The sequence below is a fragment of the Hypanus sabinus genome, chromosome 22 (genome assembly GCF_030144855.1).
Source record: "Hypanus sabinus isolate sHypSab1 chromosome 22, sHypSab1.hap1, whole genome shotgun sequence".
Classification (NCBI taxonomy): domain Eukaryota; kingdom Metazoa; phylum Chordata; class Chondrichthyes; order Myliobatiformes; family Dasyatidae; genus Hypanus; species Hypanus sabinus.
This window is the reverse complement of record NC_082727.1, coordinates 11950853-11977645: the sequence shown is the minus strand read 5'-3', so window position 1 is coordinate 11977645 and position 26793 is coordinate 11950853. Positions and strand designations below refer to the sequence as shown.

The 26793-nt window shown below is 42.5% G+C and overlaps 1 protein-coding gene across 1 annotated transcript; it reads right to left on the bottom strand.

Annotated features, from left to right (window-relative positions):
- Positions 1 to 954: 954 nt before the first annotated feature.
- Positions 955 to 26579, bottom strand: borcs7 (BLOC-1 related complex subunit 7). The gene is made up of 5 exons (XM_059947053.1): positions 26431 to 26579; positions 20138 to 20200; positions 19242 to 19285; positions 17344 to 17364; positions 955 to 3027 (listed from the first exon to the last, which is right to left on the bottom strand). Exons 1-5 carry the CDS (start codon positions 26560 to 26562, stop codon positions 2976 to 2978), a joined length of 312 nt encoding a protein of 103 aa, XP_059803036.1. The 5' UTR covers positions 26563 to 26579; the 3' UTR covers positions 955 to 2975.
- Positions 26580 to 26793: the final 214 nt, after the last annotated feature.

The following is a 26793-nucleotide window of genomic DNA, read 5'->3' as shown; positions in this document are numbered from 1 at the left end:
CTGTTATCAGATTTCTGAACAGTCCATGAAACACTACCTCACTATCTTGCTCACATTTTGCACTACTTTTATATATATTTCTTATTGTAACTTATAATCATCTTAATTATGTATTTCACTGTACTGCTGCCACAAATCAACTCGTTTCACGACATACAGCAGTGATAATAAAACTGATTCTGATTGTGAGGTTGTTGTGGCTTCCCCCAGTCAGATGACCAACCTTGCTCCAGTGAGCTGGCTCACTGCCGCCCCTCCAACAACAGTGGCGTCATCGGCACGGGAGCTGTGCTGAGCCACAGAATCATGTGTTAGAGCAGGGTGCTAAGCAGCCATCTTTGAGGATGGACAGTCAGTGAGAAGATGTTGATACCAGTCCTCACCGATGGAGGTCTGCCAATGAGGAAGTTGAGTATCTAGTTGCAGAGGGAGGTACAGAGGCCCAGGTCTTAAGCTTGATGACGGTGGGATAATTGGGTTGAACTTTCAACTGCAGCCTGATGTACAAGTTCCTGTGGTCCAGAGCAGAGTTTCAAAGATTTAAAGATTAGCGTTATTTGTTACATGTACATTGAAACATACAATAAAATGCATTATGTTGTGTCAATGACCTACAATCTAATTATTGTGCTGGGCAGCCTTTAAGTGATGCAACACTTCCTGCAGCAACATCCCCACAACCTACTAACCCTAACCTATACGTCTTTAGAATATGAGAACAGAGCCCCCAGAGAAAACCCATGGGGTCATGGGGAGAAAATACCACCTCCCTACAGACAGCGACAGGAATTGAATCCTGATCGGAAATCACTGGCGTTAAAAAGCACTGCACTAACCTCTATCTGCTGTTGGCCTGTCTTAGTAGCAGTAAATATGTTTATGTTAATACTTTCTAATGTTAATATTTAATACATTAGCAAGCAAATATATAAAACTTAAATGTTTATCATTGGATATAGTGTAAGAAAACAATTTTATTTGCATAACACTTCTCAAACACAAGGCAGTTCAAAGTGTTTTACACAGAATAATAAAAAAATTAAATATCAGATTTCAGATAATATAGATGTAGAAACTTTATTTCAAGTCTTGAGTTTCAAAAACACTAAAGACGAAAAAGCTGTTTACCACTGAGGATGATACAAAGTGCAATGTCTTATCATCTCCAGTGATAAGGAAGGTAACAGACTTTCAAGACTGAATATTTTCAAAAGGCAGGAGATATGGTGCAGAATAAATTTCAAGGAATTGAACAGAAAGTCAAACAGAAGCTCCTCCACGGACACTGTCTACACTTCTCGCTTCCTCAGGAAAGCAGCCAACATAATCAAAGGCCTCACTCACCCTGGACATTCTCTCTTCTCATCACTCCCAAGATACAAAAACCTGAAAGTACATACCACCAGGCTCAAGGACAACCTCCCTCTTGCTGTTCTAAGTCTATTGAACAGTTTCTTACCAGGATAAGGTGGCCTATCAATCTCACAATCTACCTCATTTTATTTTTATTTAGAGATACAGCACAATAGTAGACTCTTCAGGCCAATGAGCCTGCGTTGTCTGATTACAACTATGTGACCAATTAACCCCCTAACCCGTACATCTTGGAATGCTGTTGGAAACAGGAGCATCTGGAGGAAACCCATGCAATCACTGGGAGAATGCACAAGCTCCATACAGACAGCGACGGGAATTGAACCCAGGTTGTTGGCACTGTCATAGCGTGGCTGCATAACAGTTTGTGTAACACTTTACAATCAGCAATCAGGGACAAATGTAACTATCCGACAGTGAGTTTTATCCACAATAAATGCAATAAATTTTCAAAGCACTCGCTAAGGTGTAGCACTGGAATTCATTTCAATAAATATTAAATATAATATTGCAAGCATTTAAGTTAAACAATGACAATGACATTTGACAATGATGATTTGATCATGTGTTAACAGCATAGTATTGATACAAAGCCAAGTGTCTCTTGCTGGGACACTGAAAATATAAAATTAACTACTAACTAATTTTAGTTTTACTCAGGCTAAGAATGCCAGATAAGCAAATGGAAGTTAGACCAGTGGACTAACAATACAATTCTGATAAATGATAATGGATGAAGCTGTTCAAGATAACACAGGATCTAGTACTTGCATTGCAAACTTGACAATCACTAAAAACTACAACACTTTTTAAGAATGAACCTCCACATGACAATAGTAACTCTTCCCTTCAAAACATCTAGCCCAGGAACAGAACGAACGATCAACAAATGAGACACACAAAATGCTGGTGGAACACAGCAGGTCAGGCAGCATCTATAAGGAGAAGCACTGTCGGGAGGCCTTGGGAGAAAGAAAGGGGGAGGGGGGGAGCACCAGAGGGAGATGGAGAACAGGCAGAGTGATGGGCAGAGAGAGAGAAAAAAAACCAACTAAATATATCTCCCGTCCCATGATCCTTTCCCTTCTCCAGCTCTATATCACTTCCACCAATCATCTTTCCAACTCTTAGCTTCATCCCACCCCCTTCGGTCTTCTATCATTTTGCATTTCCCCTCCCCCCACTACTTTCAAATCTCTTAGTATCTCTCCTTTCAGTTAGTCCTGACGAAGGGTCTCGGCCCAAAACGTCGACAGCGCTTCTCCCTGTAGATGCTGCCTGGCCTGCTGTGTTCCACCAGCATTTTGTGTGTGTTGTTTGAATCTCCAGCATCTGCAGATTTCCTCGTATTTGAACAAACAAATGAGTTTTATTTCCAAGGTTACCTTTACCAATACCCAATCACCACACGAGGTGTTCCTCAGGAACAAAAATTGCTGTGTTCATTATCAGCACCAGATCTAAACAGCACAGTTCTGGATACCGTTAAGTGTGTTAACATTTATGATCCTTGCTGTATTGTGAGCAGTGACAACATTCCCCCTCACCCCCGTGCCCCCCCATGGCCGTTGTCTCGGAGGAGTATCTTTCCATCATCCAGTTCACTTTAAGAGATGCTTGAGCTGGTCCTGAAGGTTTGTAGAAAGTTCAACACTGGCAATTAAGAGAAAAAAAAAATCCAGTTATATTTAATCTGGTAAAATGGCCATTCATCAATAGTTAATCAAATAACATCTTACTTCCCTTTGTTTTAATTTTTCATAATTTATTGTACAGATGAAATAAATAAATGAAGCACTTGTTTCATATTTCAACAAAAATCTTTTTAAATAGGTTCTACCAAACATAATTCTCTGCAAGAACAAAATGCTGCAGTTGCTGGAAATCAAATAGGAAGATGTTGGAAACAATGGGGGTGGGGGAATTAAGATGAAGGGACCATATCAGATTTAAAAGTTTGGAATGAGTTGGTAGCATAGTGGTTAGTGCAATAAACTTGAAAAAGGGCAGAGGAAATTGAAAAGAATGCTATTAGGACTTGAGGACCCGAGTTAAAGGGAAGGAATGAATCGGTTAGGACCTTATTCCCTGGGTCACAGGAGAATGAGGGTATATCCAAAGGAGATATACAGAATTATGAGGGATATAGATAGGGTGAATTCATGCAGGCTTTTCCACCTTAGTTTATTTTAGACTTGAACTAGAAGTCATTAATTTAGGGTGAAAGGTGAAATAGTTAAGGTGAACCTGAGGTGGAGCTTCTTCATTCAAGAGGGTGGTGTGAGTTTGAAACAAAATGCCAGCAAAAGTGGTAGATGCAGGTTCAACTGTAGCATTTAAGAGTATAGGTAGATGGATGAAAGGAGGACTATGGTCTGGGCACAGCTGGATGGGACTAGTAGAAGACCATGCCAGTGTGGATTTGATGGGCTGAAGGTCATATCTCTGTACTGTAGTACTCAATGACTCTGTGGTTCAATAGCAAAATCTGCCTGATAACTTTCCTGTTACAATGTTAAAAACAGTGCAAACTGCTGCAGTTGTGGTTGTTGATGTATAAAGTGTGATTTTAAAGCACTCACAACAAATGAATGAGAACACCTCTCTACAGCTGCGGAGTAGGTGAAGATGCCTGAGTACGTCTGGAATATTTTGTGAGAACAGCGAGTGAAGCTTTGGAACATACTGTTTAAGATAAGATATATGTGGGATGACCTTCCCTCCTTCATTCGTGGCCACATTGCTTGCTCCTCTCTTCTAGTGGTCATCAGCATGTTCCCTTTCCTTATCAGAGTTTCAAGGATCTTACACTGTGTTGCAAAATGTGAAAATAATTTAAACTATAAATCTCGGATAGAAGGTCGAACAAGTAAACCACAGTGACAGCTCCACAGCTTTACAAAATTCCAGTTAAGGTCCTCAGAACATTAAAGACAAACAAATATTACACCTCATGTATTTGTCACAGCATTTGGAAAAAAGAAAATAGATTTGGTGTAACAAGATTTTATCCACTTGCATTTTCTGTGCTACAGGAAGAAAATGTACCACAGTGCCCTGCAGGGATTTAATGGTGCTTTAACTATACCTGTCACAAATACATAAATATTTCAACCTACTTTAAAGGGGAAAATATAAAAATGGAAAAGATAATGAAAAATAATCAACGCAAATGCTGGAAATCAAGAGCAACATACACAAAATGCTGCAGGAACTCAGCAGATCAGGCAGCATCGGTGTTTTGGGCAAAGATCATTCGTTAGGGCTGGAAAGGGCAAGAAGCCACAATAAGAAAGTGGGCAGATGTGAAGGAGGGTAAGCTGGCAGGTGATAGCTGGAGTTAAGTGAGGGTGAAGGTGGCTGCGTGGGGTAGGAGGGATAAAGAAAGAAGCTGGAAGGGAATAGGTGGAAAAGGGCTTAGGTAGTCTAATAGGAAAGGATAGTGGATCATGGGAAAAACAGGGGGAGGAGAGACACCAGAAGAGAGGTTAAGGGCAGGAAATATCTTAATTTTTGGCAATTATCTCCTATCCCCCTTCCCTCTTCTTCCATACTCCATTCTAGCTCCCCTCTTACCACTTCTCTTTTCACCTGCCTATTACCTTCCCCCAGTGTTCCTCCTCCTTTCCTTTCTCCCTCAGTGCACTCTCCTATTAGATTCTTTCTTCTTCAGCCCCTTACCTTTCCACCTATCACCTCCCAACTTCTTACTTTATTTCCCCCCTCCCACCTGCCTGGCTTCACCCCCCACCTTCTGGCTTCACCTTCAGGTCTTGGCCTGAAACATCAATTGTTTATTCATTTCCATAGATGCTACCTGACCAACTGAGTTACTCCAGCAATTTGTGTGTGTTACTCTGTATTTCCTGCATCCGCAGAATCTCGTCTATATGAAGGGCAGGAAATTTAACAGTTATTTCCAGTGTTTGTTAGTAATCTCTACATTTCCACCTGAGCACAGCTCTTTAAATTTAAGAATTTTACTTACTCATATAGGGTCGAAGGCATGAATTGTACCATACCACGTTCTCCATTTCACAACTAATGGGAATATGCTAATATGTCAGTAATATCAGTCAGATTTACTATCACCGGCAAATCTGTTGTTTTCTGGCAGCAGTACAATGCAATATATAATAAAAACTATAAATTACAGTAAGTATATTTAAAAAAATAAATAAGTAGTGCAAAACGCAAGGAAAATAATGGTTCATGGGTTCATTATCATTCAGAAATCTGAAGCTGTTCCTGAGTGCAAGTCTTCAGGCTCCTGTGGCAATGAGAAGTGGGCATGTCTCGGGTGATGGGAGTCCCTAAAGATGGACTCTGTCTTTTTAAGGCATTGCATTTTGAAGGGGTCCTCGATGCTGGGTAAGTTAGTGCCCATGATGGGGCTGGCAGAGTTCTGTGGCTTTTTCTTACCCTGTGCAGTGGCTGCTCCATATCAGAGGGTGGTGCGGCCAGTTAGCATGCTCCCCACGGCACTTCCATAGCAATTTGCAAGTGTCTTTAGTGACATATCAAGTCTCCTCAAACACCTAATGAATATAGCTGCAGTTGTGCCTTCTTTGTAATAGCAACAGTATGTTGGGCCCAGGATAGATCCTCAAGATGTTGACACCCAGGAACTTGAATCTGCTTGCCCTTTCCACTGCTGATCCCTCGATGAGGAGTGGTGTGTGTTCCCTCAGCTTCTCCTCTTCCCCCTTTCTTAAGTCCACAATAAATTCTTTTGTCTTACTGTCGTTGACTGCAAGGGTGGTGTTGCAACACCACTCAACCAGCTGATCCATCTCGTTCCTGTATGCCTCCTCATCACTATCTGAAATTCTGCCAACAATAGTTGTGTCATCATCATATGCATGCATGGTGTTTGAGCTGTGTCTAGCCACACAGTCCTGGGTGTACTGAGTGTAGAGCACTGGGCTAAGCATGCATTCTTGAGGTGTATCCGTGTTGATTGTCAGTGAGGAGGAGATATAATTCCCAATCTGCACCGAGTGTGGTCTCCCGATGAGGAAGTCAAAACTCCAGTTGCAGAAGGTGCACAGAGGCTGTCTACAAGAAGGGTCAGAGCCGTCTCTACTTCCTGAGGAGACTGAGGTCCTTTAACATCTGCCGGACGATGCTGAGGATGTTCTACGAGTCTATGGTGGCCAGTGCTATCATGTATGCTGTTGGGTGCTGGCTGAGGGTAGCAGACACCAACAGAATCAACAAACTCATTCGTAAGGCCAGTGATGTTGTGGGGTGGAACTGGACTCTCTAACGGTGGTGTCTGAAAAGAGGATGCTGTCCAAGTTGCATGCCATCTTGGACAATGTCTCCCATCCACTCCATAATGTACTGGTTAGGCCAGGAGTACATTCAGCCAGAGACTCATTCCACCAAGATGCAACACTGAATGTCATAGGAAGTCATTCCTGTCTGTGGCCATCAAACTTTACAACTCCTCCCTCGGAGTGTCAGACACCCTGAGCCAATAGGCTGGTCCTGGACTTATTTCCACTTGGCATAATTTACTGGTTATTATTTAATTATTTATGGTTTTATATTGCTATATTTCTTCACTATTCTTGGTTGGTGCGACTGTAACGAAACCCAGTTTCCCTCGGGATCAATAAAGTATGTCTGTCTGTCTATCAGCAATCCAAGTTTGAAGTTGTCAATTAGAACTAGGGTATGAATGTGTTGAACGCGGAGCAGTAATTAATAAACAGCAGCCTGACGTAGGCAATGTTTTGTACTGCCTGTGCCACGTGGGAAGCCTGCGAAACCCCCAGTCTTCCAGATAAACACGTCTGCACCAGGAGCACCGAGCTGCAACTCCTGAGAGAATGTATTAAGGAACTGGAGCTGCAGCTCGATGACCTTTAACTCGTGTGCGAGAATGAGAAGGTGATAGACGGGAGCTACAGGAAGGCAGTTACCCCTAGCTTACAGGAGACATGTGACTGTCAGGAGAAGGAGGGGAAATGCACAGCCAATACAGAGTAGACCTGTGACCGTTCCTCTCAATAATAAGTACACAGCTTTAAATACTGTTGAGGGAGATGACCTACAGGGGAGGAGCCACAGTGTCTGGGTCTCTGACACTGAGTCTGGCGCTGTGGCTCAGAAGTGCAGAGAGGTGAAGAGGACTGCAGTGTTGATAGGAGATTCTTTAGTCAGAGGAACAGAGACGAAGTTCTGTAGGCATGATAGAGACACCTGGATCATACATTCCCTCCCTGACACCAGGATCAGGGATGTTTCGGATCGTGGCCATGGCATGCTAAAGGGTGAGGGTGAGCAGCCAACAGTCTTGGTACATATTGGCATCAATGTCATAGATAGACAAGGATGTCCTGAAGGGAGATTTTAGGGAGCTAGGGAAAAACAGAACCTCCAGGATAGTAATCTCCAGATTGAATACGATGATTTGGCAGGTGAATCTGTGGCTGAGGAATTGGTGCAGAGGGCAGGGGTTCAGATTTCTGGATCATTGGGATCTCTTCTGGGGAAGGTATGACCTGTAAAAAAAGGGGCAGATTACACCTGAATCCGAGGGGGTCCAATATTTTTGCGGGGCATGTTTGCTAGAGTTGTTCGGGAGGTTTGGCAGGAGATGGGAAGCAGAGCGAGAGGGCTGAGGATGAGAGAGTTGATTTATAAACAAGGGCAATGTGCAGTGAGACTGCTAGCAAGAAGAGGCTAATGATAGGGCAAAATTGCAGTCACCAGGATGAGTTGCAACATAAAAGGCAGGCAAAATCGAAAAAGGTAAATACAGGACTAAAGGTGTTATATTTGAATGTGCGCAGTATAATGAATAAGGTACAAACGTTTGTAGATGAACTTGTTGCAGAGTTACAGATTGACAAATATGATGCAGGCATCACTGAGTCATGGCTGAAAGAGGTTTATAGCCTGGAGTTTAGTGTCCAAGAATACACATTGTATCAAAAGGACAGACAAGAAGGCAGAAGGGGTGGTGTGGCTCTGTTAGTAAAAATTGAAATCAAATCATTAGAAAGAGGTGACGTAGTGTTGGAAGGTGTTGAATTGTTGTGGATAGAGCTAAGGAACTGCAAGGGTAAAAAGACCCTGATGGGAGTTCTTTACAGACACCCAAATAGTAGTAAGGAGATAGAAAATGCATGCCAAAAGGGCAATGTTACAATAGTCATGGAGGGGTTCAATATACAGATGGATTGGAAAAATCTAGGAATTAGGAAATTGAGGATTGGGTGTTGTACAATGAACCAGAATTAGTTAGAGAGCTTAAGGTAAAAGAACCCTTAGGGGTAAGTGACCATTATATGATCAAATTCACTCTGAATTTTTAGAAGAAGAAGCTAAAGTCTGATGTTTTAGCATTACAGTAGAGTAAAGGAAACTACAGAAGCATGAGAGGGGAGAATTGGCCAGAATTGATTGAAAAAGAACACTGGCAGGGATGACGGCATAGCAGCAATGGCTGGAATTTCTGGAAAGAATTTGGAAGGCACAGGATATATACAATCCAAAGAGGAAGAAATAGTATAAAGTCAGGATGACACGACCACGGCTGACAAGGAAAGTCAAAGTCAACATTAAAGCTAAAGAGAAGGCATATAATAAAGTAAAAATAAGTGGGAAGTTAGAGGATTGGAAAGGTTTTACCAACAGAAGGCAACTAAAAAAGTCTTTAAGAAGGTAAAAGATGGAATACGAAAGTAAACAAGCAAAGAATATTAGAGGATACCAAAAGTTTCTTCAGATACATAAAGCGTAAAAAAGAGGCAAGATTGGATATTGGACTGCTGGAAAACAATGCTGGAGAGGTAGTAATGGGGAAAAAGGAAATGGTAGACAAACTGAATAAGTATTTTGCATCAGTCTTCATTGTGGAAGACATTAGCGGTACGGTGCAAGTTCCAACTGTCAGGGGTCATGAAGTATGTGAAGTTACCATTATTAGAGAGAAGGTTCTTGGAAAACTGAAAGGTCTGAAGATAGGTAAGTCACCTGGACCAGAAGGTGTACAACCCAGGGTTCTGAAAGGTTTGGCTGAAGAGATCGTGGAGGCATTAGTAATGATCTTTGAAGAATCACTAGATTTTGAAGTGGTTCCAGATGATTGGAAAATTGCAAATGTCACTCCACTCATCAAGAAGAGAGCGGGGCAGAAGAAAAGAAACTATAGCCCAGTTAGTCTGACTTCAGTGGTTGGGAAAAAGCTGAAGTCAATTGTTAAGGATGTGGTTTTGGGGTATTTGAAGGTACATGATTAAACAGGCTGTAGTCAGCAATGTTTCCTCAAGGGAAATTCTTGTCCGACAAATCTGTTGGAATTCTTGCAGGAAAGACAAAGGAGAATCAGTTGATATTGTGTACTTGGATTTTCAGAAGACCTTTTACAAGGTGCCACACATGAAGCTGCTTAACAAGCTACGAGCCCATGGTATTACAGAAAAGATTCTATCATGAATCTAAATGAATAAATCATGAATTCTAGCAAGAAGTGGCTGATTGGCAGGAGGCAAAGAGTGGAAATAAAGGGAGACTTTTCTGGTCTGCCGCAGGTGATTAGTGGTGCTCTACTGGGGTCCGTGTTGGGACTGATTCTGTTTACACCATATGTCAATGATTTGGATGATGGAATTGATGCTTTTGTTGCAAAGTTTGCAGACAATATGAAGATAGGAGGAGACACATGATGAAATAGGGAGGCTACAGAAGGACAGTCAGATTCAAAGAATGAGCAAAGAAGTAGCAGATGGAATACAGTGTCAGGAAGCGTATGGTCATGCACTTTGGTAGAAGTAATTAAAGAGTTGACTATTTTCTAAGTGAAGAGAAAATATAAAAATCTGCGGTACAAAGGGATTTGGAAGTTCTCTAAAGGTTAATTTACAGGTTGAGCCTGTGGTGAGGAAGGCAAATGCAATGTTACCAATATTTCAAGAGGACTAGAATATAAAAGCAATGATGTAATGTTGCGACACTGAGAAGGCCTCTCTTGGTGTATTGCGAGCAGGTTTGAGCCCCTCACCTTAGAAAGGATGTGCTGAAACTTGAAAGGGTTCAAAGGAGGTTCGTGAACATGATTCATGGATTAAATGGTTTGTCATATGAAGAGAGTTTGATAGCTCTGGGCTTGTATTCACTGAAACTTAGAAGAATGAGGAGTGACCTAATTGAAACCTATCAAATGGTGAAAGGCCTTGATAAAGTGGATGTGGAGAGAATGTTTCCAATGGTGGGAAAATCTAAGACCAGAGGACACAGCCTCAAAATAGAGAGGCATCCTTTTAAAATGGAGATGAGGAGGAATTTCTTTAGCTAGAAAGTGGTGAATCTGTGGAATTGTTGCCACAGCTGTGGAGGCCAAGTCTTAATATATAGTTAAGGCAGAGGTTGATAGATTCTTGATTGGTCAGGGCATGGTGGGTGGGATGGGGGTGGGTGGAAGACAGGAGATTGGGGGTGAAAGGAAAAATGAATCAGTGATGAAGAAATAGCAGAACAGTCTCAATGGGCCAAATGGCCTAATTCTGCTCCTATATCTTATGGTCTTAAGGAATTACTATTGTCCAGATGATCCAAGGCCGAGTGGAGAGCCAGTAGGATTGCATCCACTGTATGTTGATTCTGGAGATAGGCAAACTGCAGCGGGTCCAGGTCCTACTAGGCCATGACCAACCTTGCAAAGCACTCCATCAGAGTAGATCACTCGCTGTCACACCACCTTCATGTACCAGCTCCTCTGACACCTCTCTGATACAGGCTGCAGTACCATCTACACCAAGTCCAGCTCCTTCAGTTTCTCCATCAACAAGCAACGTGCAGATGAGATAGACCTTCAGTATAAGTTCTTAATGTCAAAGGATTCAAAGTACATTTATTATCAAGATACATACAAACCTGAGATTCGTCTTGTCTGTAGACAGCCATGAAACAAAGAAAACCATAAAGAACAAAAACACCCACCACCCCCGTGCAAAAACAAATCATGCAAAAGGCAACAAGTAAAAACAAGTGAAAAGAGAGAAAGTAGTACGCAAAATCAAAAGAGTCCACATTCAGATCAACTCTGTGTTCTTTAGTCCAATCCACAAACTGCTGACCTAGAACCTACCATCAACTGATAGCATCGGGGGACAAAGAGACTATTTGCATATAGGGACCTTCCTCCAGCAGCAACGAGCAAGAGGCTGAACACTCGCTCACCTCGATGTTTCAATTTTCCTCAACAGTGAAAGATTGAGCTGATCTTGGCCTCAAGGCTGCTTGCCTCCCGAAATGTTCTCCGAGACAGCAAAGCACTAGATTGCTCAATCATCCTAAAATCACACCATTAAACTGTAGATCAACAGACTTCAACATTATCAGAAACAGATTTAAAAGAAAAAGACATAAAAAGAAGACATGCCAGTGAGGGTAAGAGTAGGATGCTCTGGCAGATGAACACGTGGCTGAGAAACTGGTGCAGGGGGCAGGGTTTCAGATTTCTAGATCCTTGGGACCTCTTCTGGGGCAGGTGGGACCTGTACAAGAGAGACAGGTTACACCTGAACTACAAGGGAACCAATATACTTGCAGGGAGGTTTGCCAGTGTTATTGGGGAGGGTTTAAACTAGATATGCAGGGGGATGGGAACCAGAGTGACAGAGTAGATTGTGGAGCGGGGGTGAAAATAGATGATGTTAAAGATTCATGCAAAGTCACAAAGAGCAGGGTTGTGTGTGGTGGTAACAATCTTCTGAGGTGTGTATATTTCAATGTGAGGAGTATTGTGGGGAAGGCTGACGAGCTGAGGGCCTGGATTGACACATGGAATTATGACATCATAGCCATTACTGAAACTTGGCTACAGGAGGGGCAGGACTGGCAGCTTAATGTTCCAGGGTTCTGATGTTTCGGAAGTGATACAGGCAGAGGGATGAAGGGTGGGGAGGTGGCTTTGCTAGTCAGGGAAAATATTACAGCAGTGCTTTGGCAGGACAGATTAGAGGGCTTGTCTACTAAGGCCATATGGGTGGAGCTGAGAAACAGGAAAGTTATGACCACATTAATAGGGTTGTATTATAGATCACCCAATAGTCAGCGAGAATTAGAGCAGCAAATCTGCAGAGAGATAACAAACAACTGCAGGAGACAGAAAGTTGTGATTGTAGGGGATTTTAATTCTCCACACATTGATTGGGACTCCCATACTGTTAAAGGTCTAGATGGATTAGAGTTTGTAAAATGCATTCAGGAAAGTTTTCTAAATCAATATATAGATGTACCAGCTAGGGAGGATGCAATATTAGATCTCCTATTAGGAAACGTTAGGACAGGTGACGGAAGTGTGTGTAGGGGAACACTTTGGTTCCAGTGATCGTAATGTCATTAGTTTCAACTTGATCATGGATAAAGATAGATCTGATCTTTGGGTTGAAGTTCTAAACCGGAAAAAGGCCAAATTTGAAGAAATGAGGAGGGATCTAAAAAGCGTAGATTGGAACAGGTTGGTCTCTGGCAAGGATGTGATTGGTAAGTGGGAGGCCTTCAAAGGAGAAAGTTTGAGAGTGCAGAGTTTGTATGTTCCTGTCAGGGTTAAAGGCAAAATGAATAAGAATAAGGAATCTTGGTTCTTGAGGGATATTGGAACTCTGATAAGAAGAAGAGAGAGATGTATAACGTGTACAGTCGGCCCTCCTTATCCACGAATTCCGTATCCGCGAATTCAACCAACCGTGAATTGCGAAAACCCGGAAGTGCTCTTCCAGCACTTGTTGTTCGAGCACGTACAGACTTTTTTCTTGTCATTATTCCCTAAACAATGCAGTATAACAACTATTTTACATAGCATTTACATTGTATTAGGTATTATAAGTAATCTAGAGAAGATTTAAAGTATACGGGAGGATGTGCGTGGGTTATTGTGGATCGAGATCGAAAAAAATCGGAAGTTCTTTTACTAAGTAAGTCGGAACAGGTACATCCGGTATTATTTAGCGTCAGTCAAACGTTTGCATTTGTATATAGTATATATTTTACCTTTCTATGCATATAAAACACTTAAGAACATATGTTTCAGCGCCGGGTTTGGGAAGTTCCCCAGTTCGATCAAATGACAGATCGCTATCAAGTGCGCTCTCCACCGTGTCAGGTTGATGTGGAGGATCAAAAACCCAATAATTAAACCACTGCTTTGCTTAGTAATAATCGTAGCTTTCATCGGGGCAGGGTCTTTCACATGCTCCATTAAAATTGTTCCGATCGTTGACCGACTGTAACCTAACGCTCTTCCAATGACCGATGGCATTTCACCTCTTTTCGATCACTTTATTACTTCCACCTTATTTTCAATCGCGATCGTGATAATTCTTGTGAACAGAAACACAGCGGATACAGAGCTACACCGGGTCCTAACGCTCACCGCTCTGAACATGTTAAATGAAGTTCAGGGTTCCGCTGGGTCCTAAAGACCACCGCACTGATTCAGGTTAAATAAGGGACTTGAGCATCTGCGATTTTTGGTATCCGCAGGGTTTCTCGGAACCAATCCCCTGCAGATAAGGAGGGCCGACTGTATAGGCAACAGGGAGGAAATAAGATGCTTGAGGAGTATAAAAAGAGAAAGAAAATACTTAAGAAAGAAATCAGGAGGGCTAAAAGAAGACATGAGGTTGCTTTGGCAGTCAGGGTAAAGGATAATCCTAAGAGCTTCTAAAGGTATGTTAAGAGCAAAAGGATAGTAAGGGATAAAATTGGTCCTCTTGAAGATCAGAGTGGTTGGCTATGTATGGAACCAAAAGAAATGGGAGAGATATTAAATGGGTTTTTTGCATCTGTATTTACTAAGGAAACTGGAATGGAGTCGATGGAAACAAGGCAAACAAGTAGGGAGGTCATGCAACTTATACAGATTGAAGAGGAGGAGGTGCTTGCTGTCTTGAGGCAAATCAGAGTAGATAAATCCCCAGGACCTGACAGGGTATTCCCTTGGACCTTGAAGGAGACTAGTGTTGAAATTGCAGGGTCCCTGGCAGAAATATTTAAAATGTCGATATCCACGGGTCAGGTGACAGAGGATTGGAGGATAGCTCATGTAGTTCCATTGTTTAAAAAAAGGCTCAAAAAGTAAGCTGGGAAATTATAGGCCGGTAAGTTTGACATCGGTAGTAGGTAAATTATTGGAAGGAATACTAAATACAAGTATTTGGATAGACAAGGACTTATTAGAAAAAGGCAGCGTGGCTTTGTGCATGGTAGGTCATGTTTATCCAATCTATTAGAATTTTTCAAGGAAGTTACCAGGAAAGTGGATGAAGGGAAGGGAAGGGAAGGGAAAGTGGACGAAGGGATGTTGTCTACATGGCCTTTGACAAGGCCTCACATGGGAGGTTAGTTAGGAAGATTCAGTCGCTAGGTATACATGGAGAGGTAGTAAATTGGACTAGACTCAATGGAAGAAGCCAGAGAGTGGTAGTGGAGGATTGCTACTCAGTGGAGGCCTGTGACTAGTGGTGTGCCACAGGGATCAGTGCTGGGTCCATTGTTATTTGTCATCTATATCAATGATATGGATGATAATGTGGCAAATTGGATCAGCAAATTTGCTGATGATACAAAGATTGCAGGTGTAGTTGACAGTGAGGAAAGTTTTCAAAGCTTGCAGAGGGATTTGGACCAGTTGGAGGAACAGGCTGAAAAATGGCAGATGGGAGTTTAATGCGGACAAGCGTGAGGTATTGCACTTCAGAAGGTCAAACCAAGGTAGAACATACAAGGTAAATGGAAGGACACTGAAGAGTGCAGTAGAACAGAGGGTTCTGGGAGTACAGATACATAATTCCCTAAAAGTGGCATCACAGGTAGATAGGGTCATAAAGAGAGCTTTTGGTACATTGGCCTTTATAAATCAAAGTATTGAGTATAAGAGTTGGAATGTAATGGTGAGGTTGTATAAGACATTGGTGAAACTGAATTCGGAGTATTGTGTGCAGTTTTGGTCACCTAATTACAGGAAGGATATTAATAAGGTTGAAAGAGTGCAGAGAAGGTTTACAAGGATGTTGCCAGGACTTGAGAAACTGAGTTACAGAGAAAGGTTGAACAGGTTAGGACTTTATTCCCTGGAGCATAGGAGAATGAGGGGTGATTTGATAGAGTTGTATAAAATTATGATGGGTATAGATAGAGTGAATGCATGCAGGCTTTTTCCACTGAGACTAGGGGGAGAAAAAAAAAGAGGTCATGGGTTAAGGGTGAAGGTGGAAAAGTTTAAAGGGAACATTAGTGGGGCTTCTTCATGCAGAGAGTGGTGGGAGTGTGGAATGAGCTGCCAGATGAAGTGGAGAATGCGGGCTCACTTTTGACATTTAAGAAAAACTTGGACAGGTACATGGATGAAAGGGCTTTGGAGGGATATGGCCCAGGTGCAGATTAGTGGGACTAGGCAGAAAAATGGTTCGGCACAGCCAAGAAGGTCTAAAAGGCCTGTTTCTGTGCTGCAATGTTCTATGGTTCTATAAAAGAAGTGAAAGATACAGTTTTGTGGACCGTCTGGAAAATGTCACCTGTGGTAGCGCTGTTCACTGTTACCATCAAGCTGGATCTTGCAATCATAAAAAATACGGTTAAAATGACAATAACACCTTTGGTTGGTTGGCCCTGTAGAAGCCACTGCACCCGAGGGCACTGCTAACTTACTGGAAGAAAATCTTACAAGAATAGTAACTACCTTATGTAGTCTTATTGGCTTTTGATGTTGCAAGTTCAGGCTGGAAACTTCAGCCAGATACTGAGGGAGCTCAGGAGGCATACGGATGCGAGATAGATCAGATGGCTGCACTCAATATTGGTAAGATCAAGGAATTGATTCTATACTTCAGAAGGGGGAAATTGGGAGAACGTATAGCAGTTCTCATCGAGGAAAGGGTAACGGAAAGGGTAAGCAGTTTCAAGTTCCTGGGTGTCAACATCTCTGACGATCTATGCTGGGTCCAGAGTTAAATGATGAAGGTATGCCAGTGGCTATATTTCATTCGGAGTTTGAGGAGATATGGTACGTCACCAAAGGCTGTTGTACTGTGCAGAGCATCTGACTGGTTGCATCACTGTGTAATATGGAGGGGCCAATGTATAGGATTGGAAAAAGCTGCATAAAGTTATAAATGCAACCAGCTCCACCACAGACACTAGCAGCTCCACCATCGAGGACATTTTTAAGAGGCAGTGCCTTAAGAAGGTGGCATCTATCATTAAGGACTCACACCACCTAGGACATGCCCTCTTCTCAATACTGCCATCTGCGAGAAGGTACAGGAGCTTGAAGACCCACAATCAGCATTTTAGGACAGCTTCTTCCCCCCCACCCCATCAGATTTCTGAACAGTCATGAACACTATCTTGCTCACTGTTTATTTAATTTTCTAATACATTCTTATAGTAATGTTTTATGAGTTGCTCTGTGCTGCTGCCAGAGAACAAACTTTACGACAAAGGTCAGTGATAATAAACCTCCCGCCCTCCCATTCACACACACAGACAGCATCCAGCCTGCAGTCCTTGCCCCAGTCTCTCAGTCATGCTGTGCCAGGTAGGGGAGGTAAGAGTTTGGAGCTGGAAGACAGTGGAAGGTGAATGACGGATGGAGGTCTACCATCTTTAAGTTGTTGGATGCAAAGGCTGATGTTCTAGTATGCCTTAATCAGAGAACACTATAGCATGATACAGAGCCATTGGTCCACAACGTTGTGCCAACATTTTAACCTATTCTAAGATCAATTGAACCCTTCCCTCCTGCACAGCCCTCTATTTCTATTAACCATGTACACCCTACATTACGATGAACAGAAACATACTTAAAGAGAGAAATAATAATGATACCAATTAAAATAATTGAAATGAACAATATAGAAGGAAGCAATTCAGTCAATCGTGTCTGCACCAGTTAACCTGATTCCACCTTCACAGCAACCTTAGACCATTAATAGTGCAGGAAATACTTACTTTTTCTGTATAGCTTCTTGTCTGTAAAAGAATAAAGAAACTTAATGTGCAGTATATTTTGTTACAGATATTGAGTACACTTTACTAAAACAATATTAAGTTTATCTATTTTCTTCTAGTTATTGATAAAGTTAACCATTTTTTCTGTACACTGAAAGGAGGTACTTTACGCTAGTCTTTAGGGATAAGTGGTAAAGTACAGCACAGGAGGAGGCTCAGGAACCATCATTTTTCAGCCAAAAATATCCACATAAAACTTAGTCCACTTAAGTTCACAGAACAGTCTAGCACAGAAACGAGACTTTGGACCATCCAATCCATGCCGAACTGTTGTTCTGCCATGTCCCAAAAACACTCCTCCCATCTACACAATTACCCAAATTTCTCCAAAATGTTCCAACTGAATTTACATTCACTACTTCCATTGTAAGTTCATTCCACACTCGCACCACCCCTCTGAGTGAAGAAGTTTCCCCTCATATTCCCTTGAAATATTTTACTTTTCACTCTTAACCCATAACTTCTAGTTGTAATCCCACCTAACCTCAGTGGAAAAAGCCTGCTTGCATTTACCCTATCTATGCCCCTCATAACTTTGTATACCTCTATCACATCTCCCCTCATTCTCCTACACTTTAGGGCATGAAGTGCTAACCTATTGAACCTTTCCCTATAATTCAAGTCCTGAATTCCTGGCAATATCCTTGTAAATTTCCTCTGTACTCTATCAATCTTATGCACATATTTCCTGTGGGTAAGTAACCAATGACTGCACACAATGCTCCAAATTAGGCTTCACCAATGTGTTACACAACTTCAAGATAATGTCCCAACTCAGGTACTCAATATTCTCTGAATTACGAAGGTCAATGTGCCAAAAGCTCTCTTCCCACTGCCATTTCCCAGCCCCTTGGACTACATGCTCACCCAGTCAGCGAGGATTCCTGTCTTCACCCTCCCTTCAGGAAGTGAATTCCAGTCATCAACGACTCTTTGATTAAAACATTTTTCCTCAGAATCAGAAGCAAGTTTATTATTCAAGGGTTCAATGTCCATTTAGGAATCAGATGGCAGAGGGGAAGAAGCTGTTCCTCAATTCCCTTATAACCTTTTCACCACCTTCTTTAAATCTATACTCTGCTTATTAACATCTTGGATAACAGGAATCCGCTCCCCATATAGCCTATCCCGGGTTTTCATAAACTTAACTCTCTTTCCTTAGAACTGAAGACAGCAAAATACACAGAAAATCATTTTAATGATTTGTGTGTCAATGCCATATTCACAGTGCTATAAACCTTCTGTAGCACTTGCCCTAATTTAGCAGGGTTTAAAATTGGCTTATTTTCAAACACATTTCTAATGAAATCATATTGATCATTGTTGGTTAAAGCCTTTTCACATTTACATTGATAAATGTCTCTATAATTAAAATGAATTGTTAATAGTAATACAAACATGACAAAGTCTGCAGGTGCTGGAAGTCTAGAGCAACACACACAAAATGCTGGAGGTACTCAGCAGGTCAGGCAGCAAGCAACTATAGTGATGAATAAACAGTCAATGCTTTGGGCTGAGAACCTTCACCAGGACTGATAGTTAACTACCAGTTAGTCCTATTTAATAGTAACTTTCCTGCTGTTCTTCACCTCTGTTCCTTCCTTCCCCCCACCCCACCCACACCAGGCTTCCAGTATCCAGCAATGCTGCTCGAAAATTTTTGCAACTGTGGTTTTTAGACTGAACAAATATACTTTAAAAATAACCTGGACACAATTCTGAGGCCTGCATCAATGGCTGCACTGGACATAGTTTGGGGATGTAAAGTTACACTGGGATGGGATGGGTCAGGGGAAGGGGAAAAATGGAAACAGGAAAATCAAAGGAATAATACTTACTGGTATTGCAGATGTGTTGTTATGATTGACATTTTACGCAAGCTCTGCCCAAAACAAGGAGAAAATATTGAAAACATTATGGTAAGTGTGAAGACATGAAAAAATCATCAAGAGTGAAATGAAAAATACAGAAAGTAAAAGATCAAACACAAGGAAATCTGCAGATGCTGGAAATTCAAACAACACACACAAAATGCTGGTAGAACACAGCAGGCCAGGCAGCATCTATAAGGAGAAGCACTGTCGACGTTTCGGGCCGAGACCCTTTGTCAGGACTAACTGAAAGGAGAGATACTAAGAGATTTGAAAGTAATGGGGGGAGGGGGAAATGCAAAATGATAGAAGACCAGAGGGGGTGGGGTGAAGTTAAGAGCTGGAAAGGTGATTGGCAAAAGGGACACAGAGCTGGAGAAGGGAAAGGATTATGGGACGGGAGGCCTCGGGAGAAAGAAAGGGGGAGGGGGGAACCACCAGAGGGAGATGGAGAACAGGCAGGGTGATGGGCAGAGAGAGAGAGAGAAAAAAAACAAACAACTAAGTATGTCAGGGATAGGGTAAGAAGGGGAGGAGGGGCATTAACGGAAGTTAGAGAAGTCAATGTTCATGCCATCAAGTTGGAGGCTACCCAGCCAGTATATAAGGTGTTGTTCCTCCAACCTGATTTCCTCCAACCTAATCTTGACAGTAAAGGAGGCCATGGATAGACAAATCAGAATGGGAATGGGACGTGGAATTAAAATCCATGGCCTCCTCTACTGTCAAGTTGAATCCAAACTCAGGTTTTGATTCTGTCAGTTACTGTGCGTATCTACAAGTGTGTTCCAGGGAATGTTGCACATACTCAGCAAGGCAGGCAGCATCTGGAGAGAAATTGAGTTATCACAAAAAGTACTTACATCCTCAGAGTGCAGAATGGAGTCCTCCTGCATCACCATGTTTCTAGCTGCCTGACCCAGGAGCTGCAATGGAAAAGTCAACTCAGAATTACTCATTTAAACTGGGCAACCTTCTGATCACCTTACACTAAACTGGCCTTTTTTGTTCTAATTACAGTGTCTTGCAAAAGTATTCAGCCCCAACCCTTTGTTCACACAAATGAGTATTACAATCAGGGATTTTGATCAATTTAACTGAGAACTTTAATTTGTGAATCACGTTTGTTTTCACTGTAGAGCCCAAAAACCTGTAAAGCATGAAAACCTAGAAATTTTAAAAGTGAAATATCAGCTCCTCAGAAGTATCCATTCCTCTTTGCTCAGTACTTAATTGAACCACCTCTCACAGCTATTACAGGCAGTAGGTTTTTTGGATGAGTCTGTATGAGCTTTGCATAATGTGATAGAACAAGATTTGCCCATTCCTCCTTGCAAAATTGTTCATGCTGTGCCAGGATAGTTGGTGAGCTTCGGCAAACAACAACCCTGAGGCCTTGCCAGAGATATTCAATAGGGTCTCTGACTGGGCCACTCAAGGACATCAATTTTCTTCATTTGAAACCACTCCATGGTTGTTCTGGCAATGTGCTTCGAGTTGTTGTCCTGCTGAAAGACGAAATTCCTCTCTAGCTTAAGCATTCTGGCAGAGGCTAGCAGGTTTTTATCTAGGATCTTTCTGCATTTAGCAGCATTCACCTTCCCATCAATCCTGACCAGATTTCCAATCCTTTCTGCTGAAAAGCATCCCAATAGCATGATACTAACTCCACTATACTCTACAGAAGGGATGGCGTTACTTGGCTGATGTGTAGAATTAGTTATGCCACATGTACTGTTTACTGTCAAGGTCAAAAAGTTCCACTTTAGTCTCATCCAACCACAAGACCTTCTTCCACATCTTTACAGTATCTTCTAAGTGATGCTTTGCAAAGCCCTAATGGGCAAGGCTTTTTCTTTATACAGCCAGGGCTTTTTCCTGTTACTCTTCCATAAATGCCCTTTTGTGCAAGACCTTAAGTGGGTGTGGAACCATGAACTTCATCTCCAGTTGCAGCCACTGACTTCTGCAGCTCACTCCTAATAGCCTTTCTTACAAGTGCCATTCTTCTCCTGAACTAGACAGCGTGGCTATGGTTTCATATTTTTTCCACTTTTTCACGATGGACTGCGCTGAGCTCTAAGCTATGCTCGGTATCTTTGAGATGATCTTGTACCCTTCCCCAGATTAGTACCTCTCTGTTATCATTTCCCTCACTTGTCTTGAATGCTCTTTTGACTTAATTTTGGTTTGGTCTGTTGAAACTCTGATATACTCTTGGTCCTTAGACAGAGAGGGGTTATTTATTCTTATGAATTCATTGAAAACAGGTGATCCTCCAATTTTCTACATCAACATGTTGGGTGAGTTGGCAAGGTAATCACACCTGAATAAAGATAGCGTAATGATTACAAAAGAGATGAATACTTTTTCAGCCTCACATTTCTTAAAGTAAATTTTTGACAGGTTTTGGAATTTTTCTTTTGATTTGACATGATACACAGTGTTTTGTAGATTAGCTCAAAAATACTACAATATATTTTAAATTTAGAAAATGAGACAGTAAAGTGTGAAATTAGTTGTGGGGGCTGAATACTTTTTCAAGGCACTATATGTTCTTTCTTGTAAAAAAAAAGTGCAGAATTTAAATTTATGCTTTACTTGTGAATGCTGCTTATTTAATGCTATGTGCCTGTGATGCTACAGCAAGTAAGTTTTTCACTGGATCTGTGCACACCTGCTGATGACAATAATCTTGACTGACTTTGTTATGTCAACAAGCACATTGGGTTAGTGGTGATGATAATTTGTAAAGACATAACACAAGAGATTCTGCAGATGCTGTAATTCCTGAGCAACACAGGGTCTTAGTTTATTGATATGGATAACAACAAATTTCACGACATATGCCAGTGATATTAAACCTGATTCTGATTATTACCTCATTGGAAATCTGGTAATGAGGTACAGGCTATTGAGATTTGGAGTCACGAAAGTCACTCTTCAACACTATATTCAATGTAACTACTGTCTGCACCTGAGAACTTGTTACTCCTTTAGTTGGAATACGGTCTTTTCCACTTCAGATTGGCTTATTGTTGAATACACCAGGCCACATCCTTGCTCATGTGAAGCTTATAAACAGAATTGTTGATAATAATAAATGTAAAAATAAATACAGCAACAAGCATAAAAACAACAGAATGGTGCAAAGTGTAACAGTGCAAAATGAAATGTTAAAGTGACAATAACAAAAGTGGTTGAATATCACAGCACCATCCGGAAGGGAATGTGAAAGAGGTGACTCAGAGCTCTGACAGTAGTGGAGGAGAAGCCATTTCTCAGTCTGGCTGTCCGGGCTTTCAAGCTCCATTAAGGCAGAAGAGAGAAAAGGGGTATGGCCGGGATGACTGCCATCCTTGCTGATACTGTTAACCTTCCTGCCTCAATGCACTGTGAAGATGGAATGGACGGATACCTTGTTTACCAGGATCACTCGGCACTAGACACCGTCACAACCTTGGTCTGAACACGAAACATGCAGTCAAACCGCAGGGGTGAGGAGTATGCAGCTGCCCTTAAAATCAGTCCAATGTTCAACGGTGTGTGATATTGAGGCGCTGTAGTAAGCAAAGCCAATAGGTATCAAGGAGAAAAACACTCTTAAGGGTTTGAGTTATGCCTCACAGAAAGGAAAATGGTTCTGCTTGTTGGAGGTCAATCACTCTTTTCCCAGAGCATCTCACCAGTAATTCCTCAGGCATTTTTAATAACCTTCCTTCTGGCATAAGGTCAGATGCTTACTGAAGACTACAGCATGTTCAACTCCGTTAGTGAGGAATCCAAGACACAAACATTCAGACATGGGCTAATATGTGGCAAGTAATTATTTACTGCTACATGTGTCAGGCTATGATCAAGTCTAACCCTCTACCCTGACATTCAATCACACCGTCGGAAAATATCTCAAAATCCTGGGTTACCATTTCCAGAAACTCAAAACACTCTAGATTCCAGTATCTAAAGTCTCTTATGTTTCTCTGTTTTAGAACTGTTGACTATAGGATAAATACCACATAGATAAAATGCCAATAATTCCTTTGAATACCATAGGATCTTTGATATCAATTTAAGTGGGTACAAGCAATTTCAGTTTAGTGTTCTATCTGAAAGACAGCACCTCTGACTGTTAAAGAAGAGCTTAAACATTAGCTTAATATTCACAGGTGCATCAAAACAGAGTGAAATGTGTTGTTTTTGTGTCAACAACCAACTCAGTCCAAGAATGTGCTGGGGCAGCCCATAAGTGCTGCCATGCTTCTAGCACCAACATAGCATGACTTTCTAATGCTATGTCTTTCAAATGTGTGAAGGAACTGGACCACCCAAAGGAAACTCACAAAAGCACAAGAGAATATACAAACTCCAGACAGTGCGGGAATTGTACCTCATCTTCCCATCACTGGTGCTGTAAAGCTTCACACTAACCACTACTCTACCGTTCCCCTCCCAAGACTGGCTGGTCACTTTGAGCAAAAATATAAACTTCTGGAAGAAGCACCTGCGAAGATAAAGGAATGGCCAATATTTTGTGTTGGAACGTGAAACCCTGATCAGCGATACAGGAACTATTGTGGGGCTAACTGGACTGTGCCTCCACAGATGCTGCTTGACCTGTCAAATGCTTCCAGCAATTTATTTGTTTTTAGCTCTAAACATACCTCTGCATAGCCTTATCTCATTGCCATGAATTAAAGAGGTTGCCATAAGTCAGCTTCTATGAACAGGGAAAACAAAATGAACCCTTCAGGTCAATGAGATTTTGTAAGAATTGAACTATTAACTTTGTTAGTACACTTCAGATGCTGCCTGATCTCCCAAGTATTTCCAATACTTACCCCATTCCCCATCCTCCTGCCACCCTACCAGGGAAAGGGTTCCTCTTGTCCTCACTTACCACCCCACCAGCCACTTGCAAGCAGAACAAGTGCCACTCCTGACCCTACACCTCCTCCTTCACTGCCATACAGGGCCCTAAACAGTCCTTCCAGGTGCAGCAACACTTCACCTGTGAGTCTGTTGGGGTCTTATACTGTGTCTGGTGCTCCCGGTGCAGCCTCCTGTGCATCGGTGAGACCCAATGCAGATTGGGAGACCACTTCACTGAGCACCTATGCTCCATCCACCAGAAAAAGCAGGATCTCCCAGTGGCCACTCATTTTAATTCCACTTCCCATCCTGATATGTCCATCCATGGCCTCCTCCACTGTTGTGATAAGGCCACACTTAGATTGGAGGAACAACACGTTATATTCCGTTTGGGTAGCCTCCAGTCTGATGGCATGAACATCGATTTCTCAGACTTCTGGTAATGCCCCCCCTTCACTATTTCCCACTCTCTTTTCCCTCTTTTACCTTATCTTCTTGCCCACCCATCGGCTCCCTCTGGCTCCTTACTTCATCTCTCCCACTTCAGGTTTATCACCTTGTGTTTCTCTCTCCCCCTTCCCGACCTTTTAAAACTACTCCTCACCATTTTTCCCCCAGTCCCGTCGAAGGGTTTGGCCCAAAACATCAGTCCGCATGACCAAACACCCCCAACCAGCTTGGACATTCTCTCTTGGATAGTCAGCATAACAAGCAGCGACTAACTTTCTGAGCATTTCAGAGGGCACTCAGGTCAACAACACTCCCTTAAGTAAAGTGTTCATTTTTAATATACGAGAGGGCTGCTCAAGATTCTGATTACAGTAGGATAGAAGCTGTCCTTGAAAGCACATACCACCAGATTCAAGGTTTTGTATCGTGTTTCCAATTGTCTGGGAGGAGGGGGAAGAGGAGCGAAAGACAGAGGAACATAGAAAATAGGTGGAGTAGGCCATTCAGCCCTTCGAGCCTGCACTGCCATTCAGTATGATCATGGCTGATCATCCAACTCAGAACCCTGTACCTACCTTCTCTCCATACCCCCTGATCCCTTTAGCCACAAGGGCCATATCTAACTCCCCCTTAAATATAGCCAATGAACCAGCCTCAACTGTGGCAGAGAACTGTTCCTGTGGCAGAGAATTCCACAGATTCACCACTCTCTGTGTGAAGAAGTTTTTCCTCATCTCGGTCCTAAAAGGCTTCCCCTTTATCCTTAAACTGTGACCCCTCGTTCTGGACTTCCCCAACATCGGAATCAATCTTCCCGCATCTAGCCTGTCCAATTCCTATAGAATTTTATACATTTCAGTAAGATCCCCCCTCAATTTTCTAAATTCCAGTGAGTATAAGCCTAGACGATCCAGTCTTTCTTCATATGAAAGTCCTGCCATCCCAGGAATCAATCTGGCGAACCTTCTCTGTATTCCCTCTATGCCAAGAATGTCTTTCCTCAGATTAGGGAACCAAAACTGCACACAATACTCTAGGGGCGGTCTCACCAAGGCCTTGTACAACTGCAGTAGAACCTCCCTGCTCCTGTACTCAAATCCTTTTGCTATGAATGCCAACATACCATTTGCCTTTTTCACTGCCTGCTGTACCTGCATGCCCACTTTCAATGACTGGTGTACAATGACACCCAGGTCTCATTGCACCTCCCCTTTTCCTAATCGGCCACCGTTCAGATAATAATCTGTTTTCCTGTTCTTGCAACCAAAGTGGATAACCTCACATTTATCCACATTAAATTGCATCTGCCATGAATTTTCCCACTCACCTAACCTACCCAAGTCACCCTGCATCCTCCTCACAGCTAACACTGCCGCCCAGCTTCATGTCATCCGCAAACTTGGAGATGCTGCATTTAATTCCCTCGTCTAAATCATTGATATATATTGTAAACAACTAGGGTCCCAGCACTGAGCCTTGAAGTACCCCACTAGTCACTGCCTGCTATTCTGAAAAAGTCCCGTTTACTCCCACTCTTTGCAGGGAACAGGATTAGGCCATTCAGCCCATCGAGTCTGCTCCGCCATTCCTTCGTGGCTGATTTGTTATCCCTCTCAGCGCCATTCTCCTGCTTTCTCCACATAACCTTTGACGCCCTGACTAACCAAGAACCGATCAACCTCCACACAAAGGGCAGGGGATGAAACGCGACCTGGGCCAGAAACAGAACTGGAGGAATTGGGGTGGAAACCGAGTGAACCCCACCTGGGACTGGGTCACAACCCGGCCCATAAAGAGGAGGGGTTTTGTTTTTGTTTTTCTCGGTGCCCGCCCATACCTCGGAGCTACGGGAGCCCTTCAGGATCTGCTTGGTGAGGGCGATCACATCCGTGGTGCAGGCGGACACTTTCTCCGACAACAAACCTTTCACGGACTGACCGAAGCGAGCCTGTGGCTCCGCGGCCGCCATCTTCCTCCGGCTTACGGTGGCCGAATCCGCCCGCCCGCACTCGGCGTTTCAAATTCAAACTCGCTGGGGAGGCACCGCTGCCAAAAACTTACTCCTACTTCCTTGCGGCAGATGTGTCTGGAGTGGGCCGCTTTGAAATACAACAATTTTTAAATATTGCATGATAAAACAAACTATATAGGCTAATAAATTGAATAAATAATGTAAATTATTGTCACATGTACCGAGGTA

Bases quoted from the DNA above. Each gene is read 5' to 3' on its own strand.
- borcs7 (XM_059947053.1), bottom strand. From the start codon at position 26,562: ATGGCGGCCGCGGAGCCACAGGCTCGCTTCGGTCAGTCCGTGAAAGGT. The intron at 20,201-26,430 runs GTATGGGCGGGC...TTTCCATTGCAG, and splicing joins AGGGCTCCCGTAGCTCCGAG to CTCCTGGGTCAGGCAGCTAG. The intron at 17,365-19,241 runs GTAAGTATTATT...ATTCTTTTACAG, and splicing joins ACAACACATCTGCAATACCA to ACAAGAAGCTATACAGAAAA.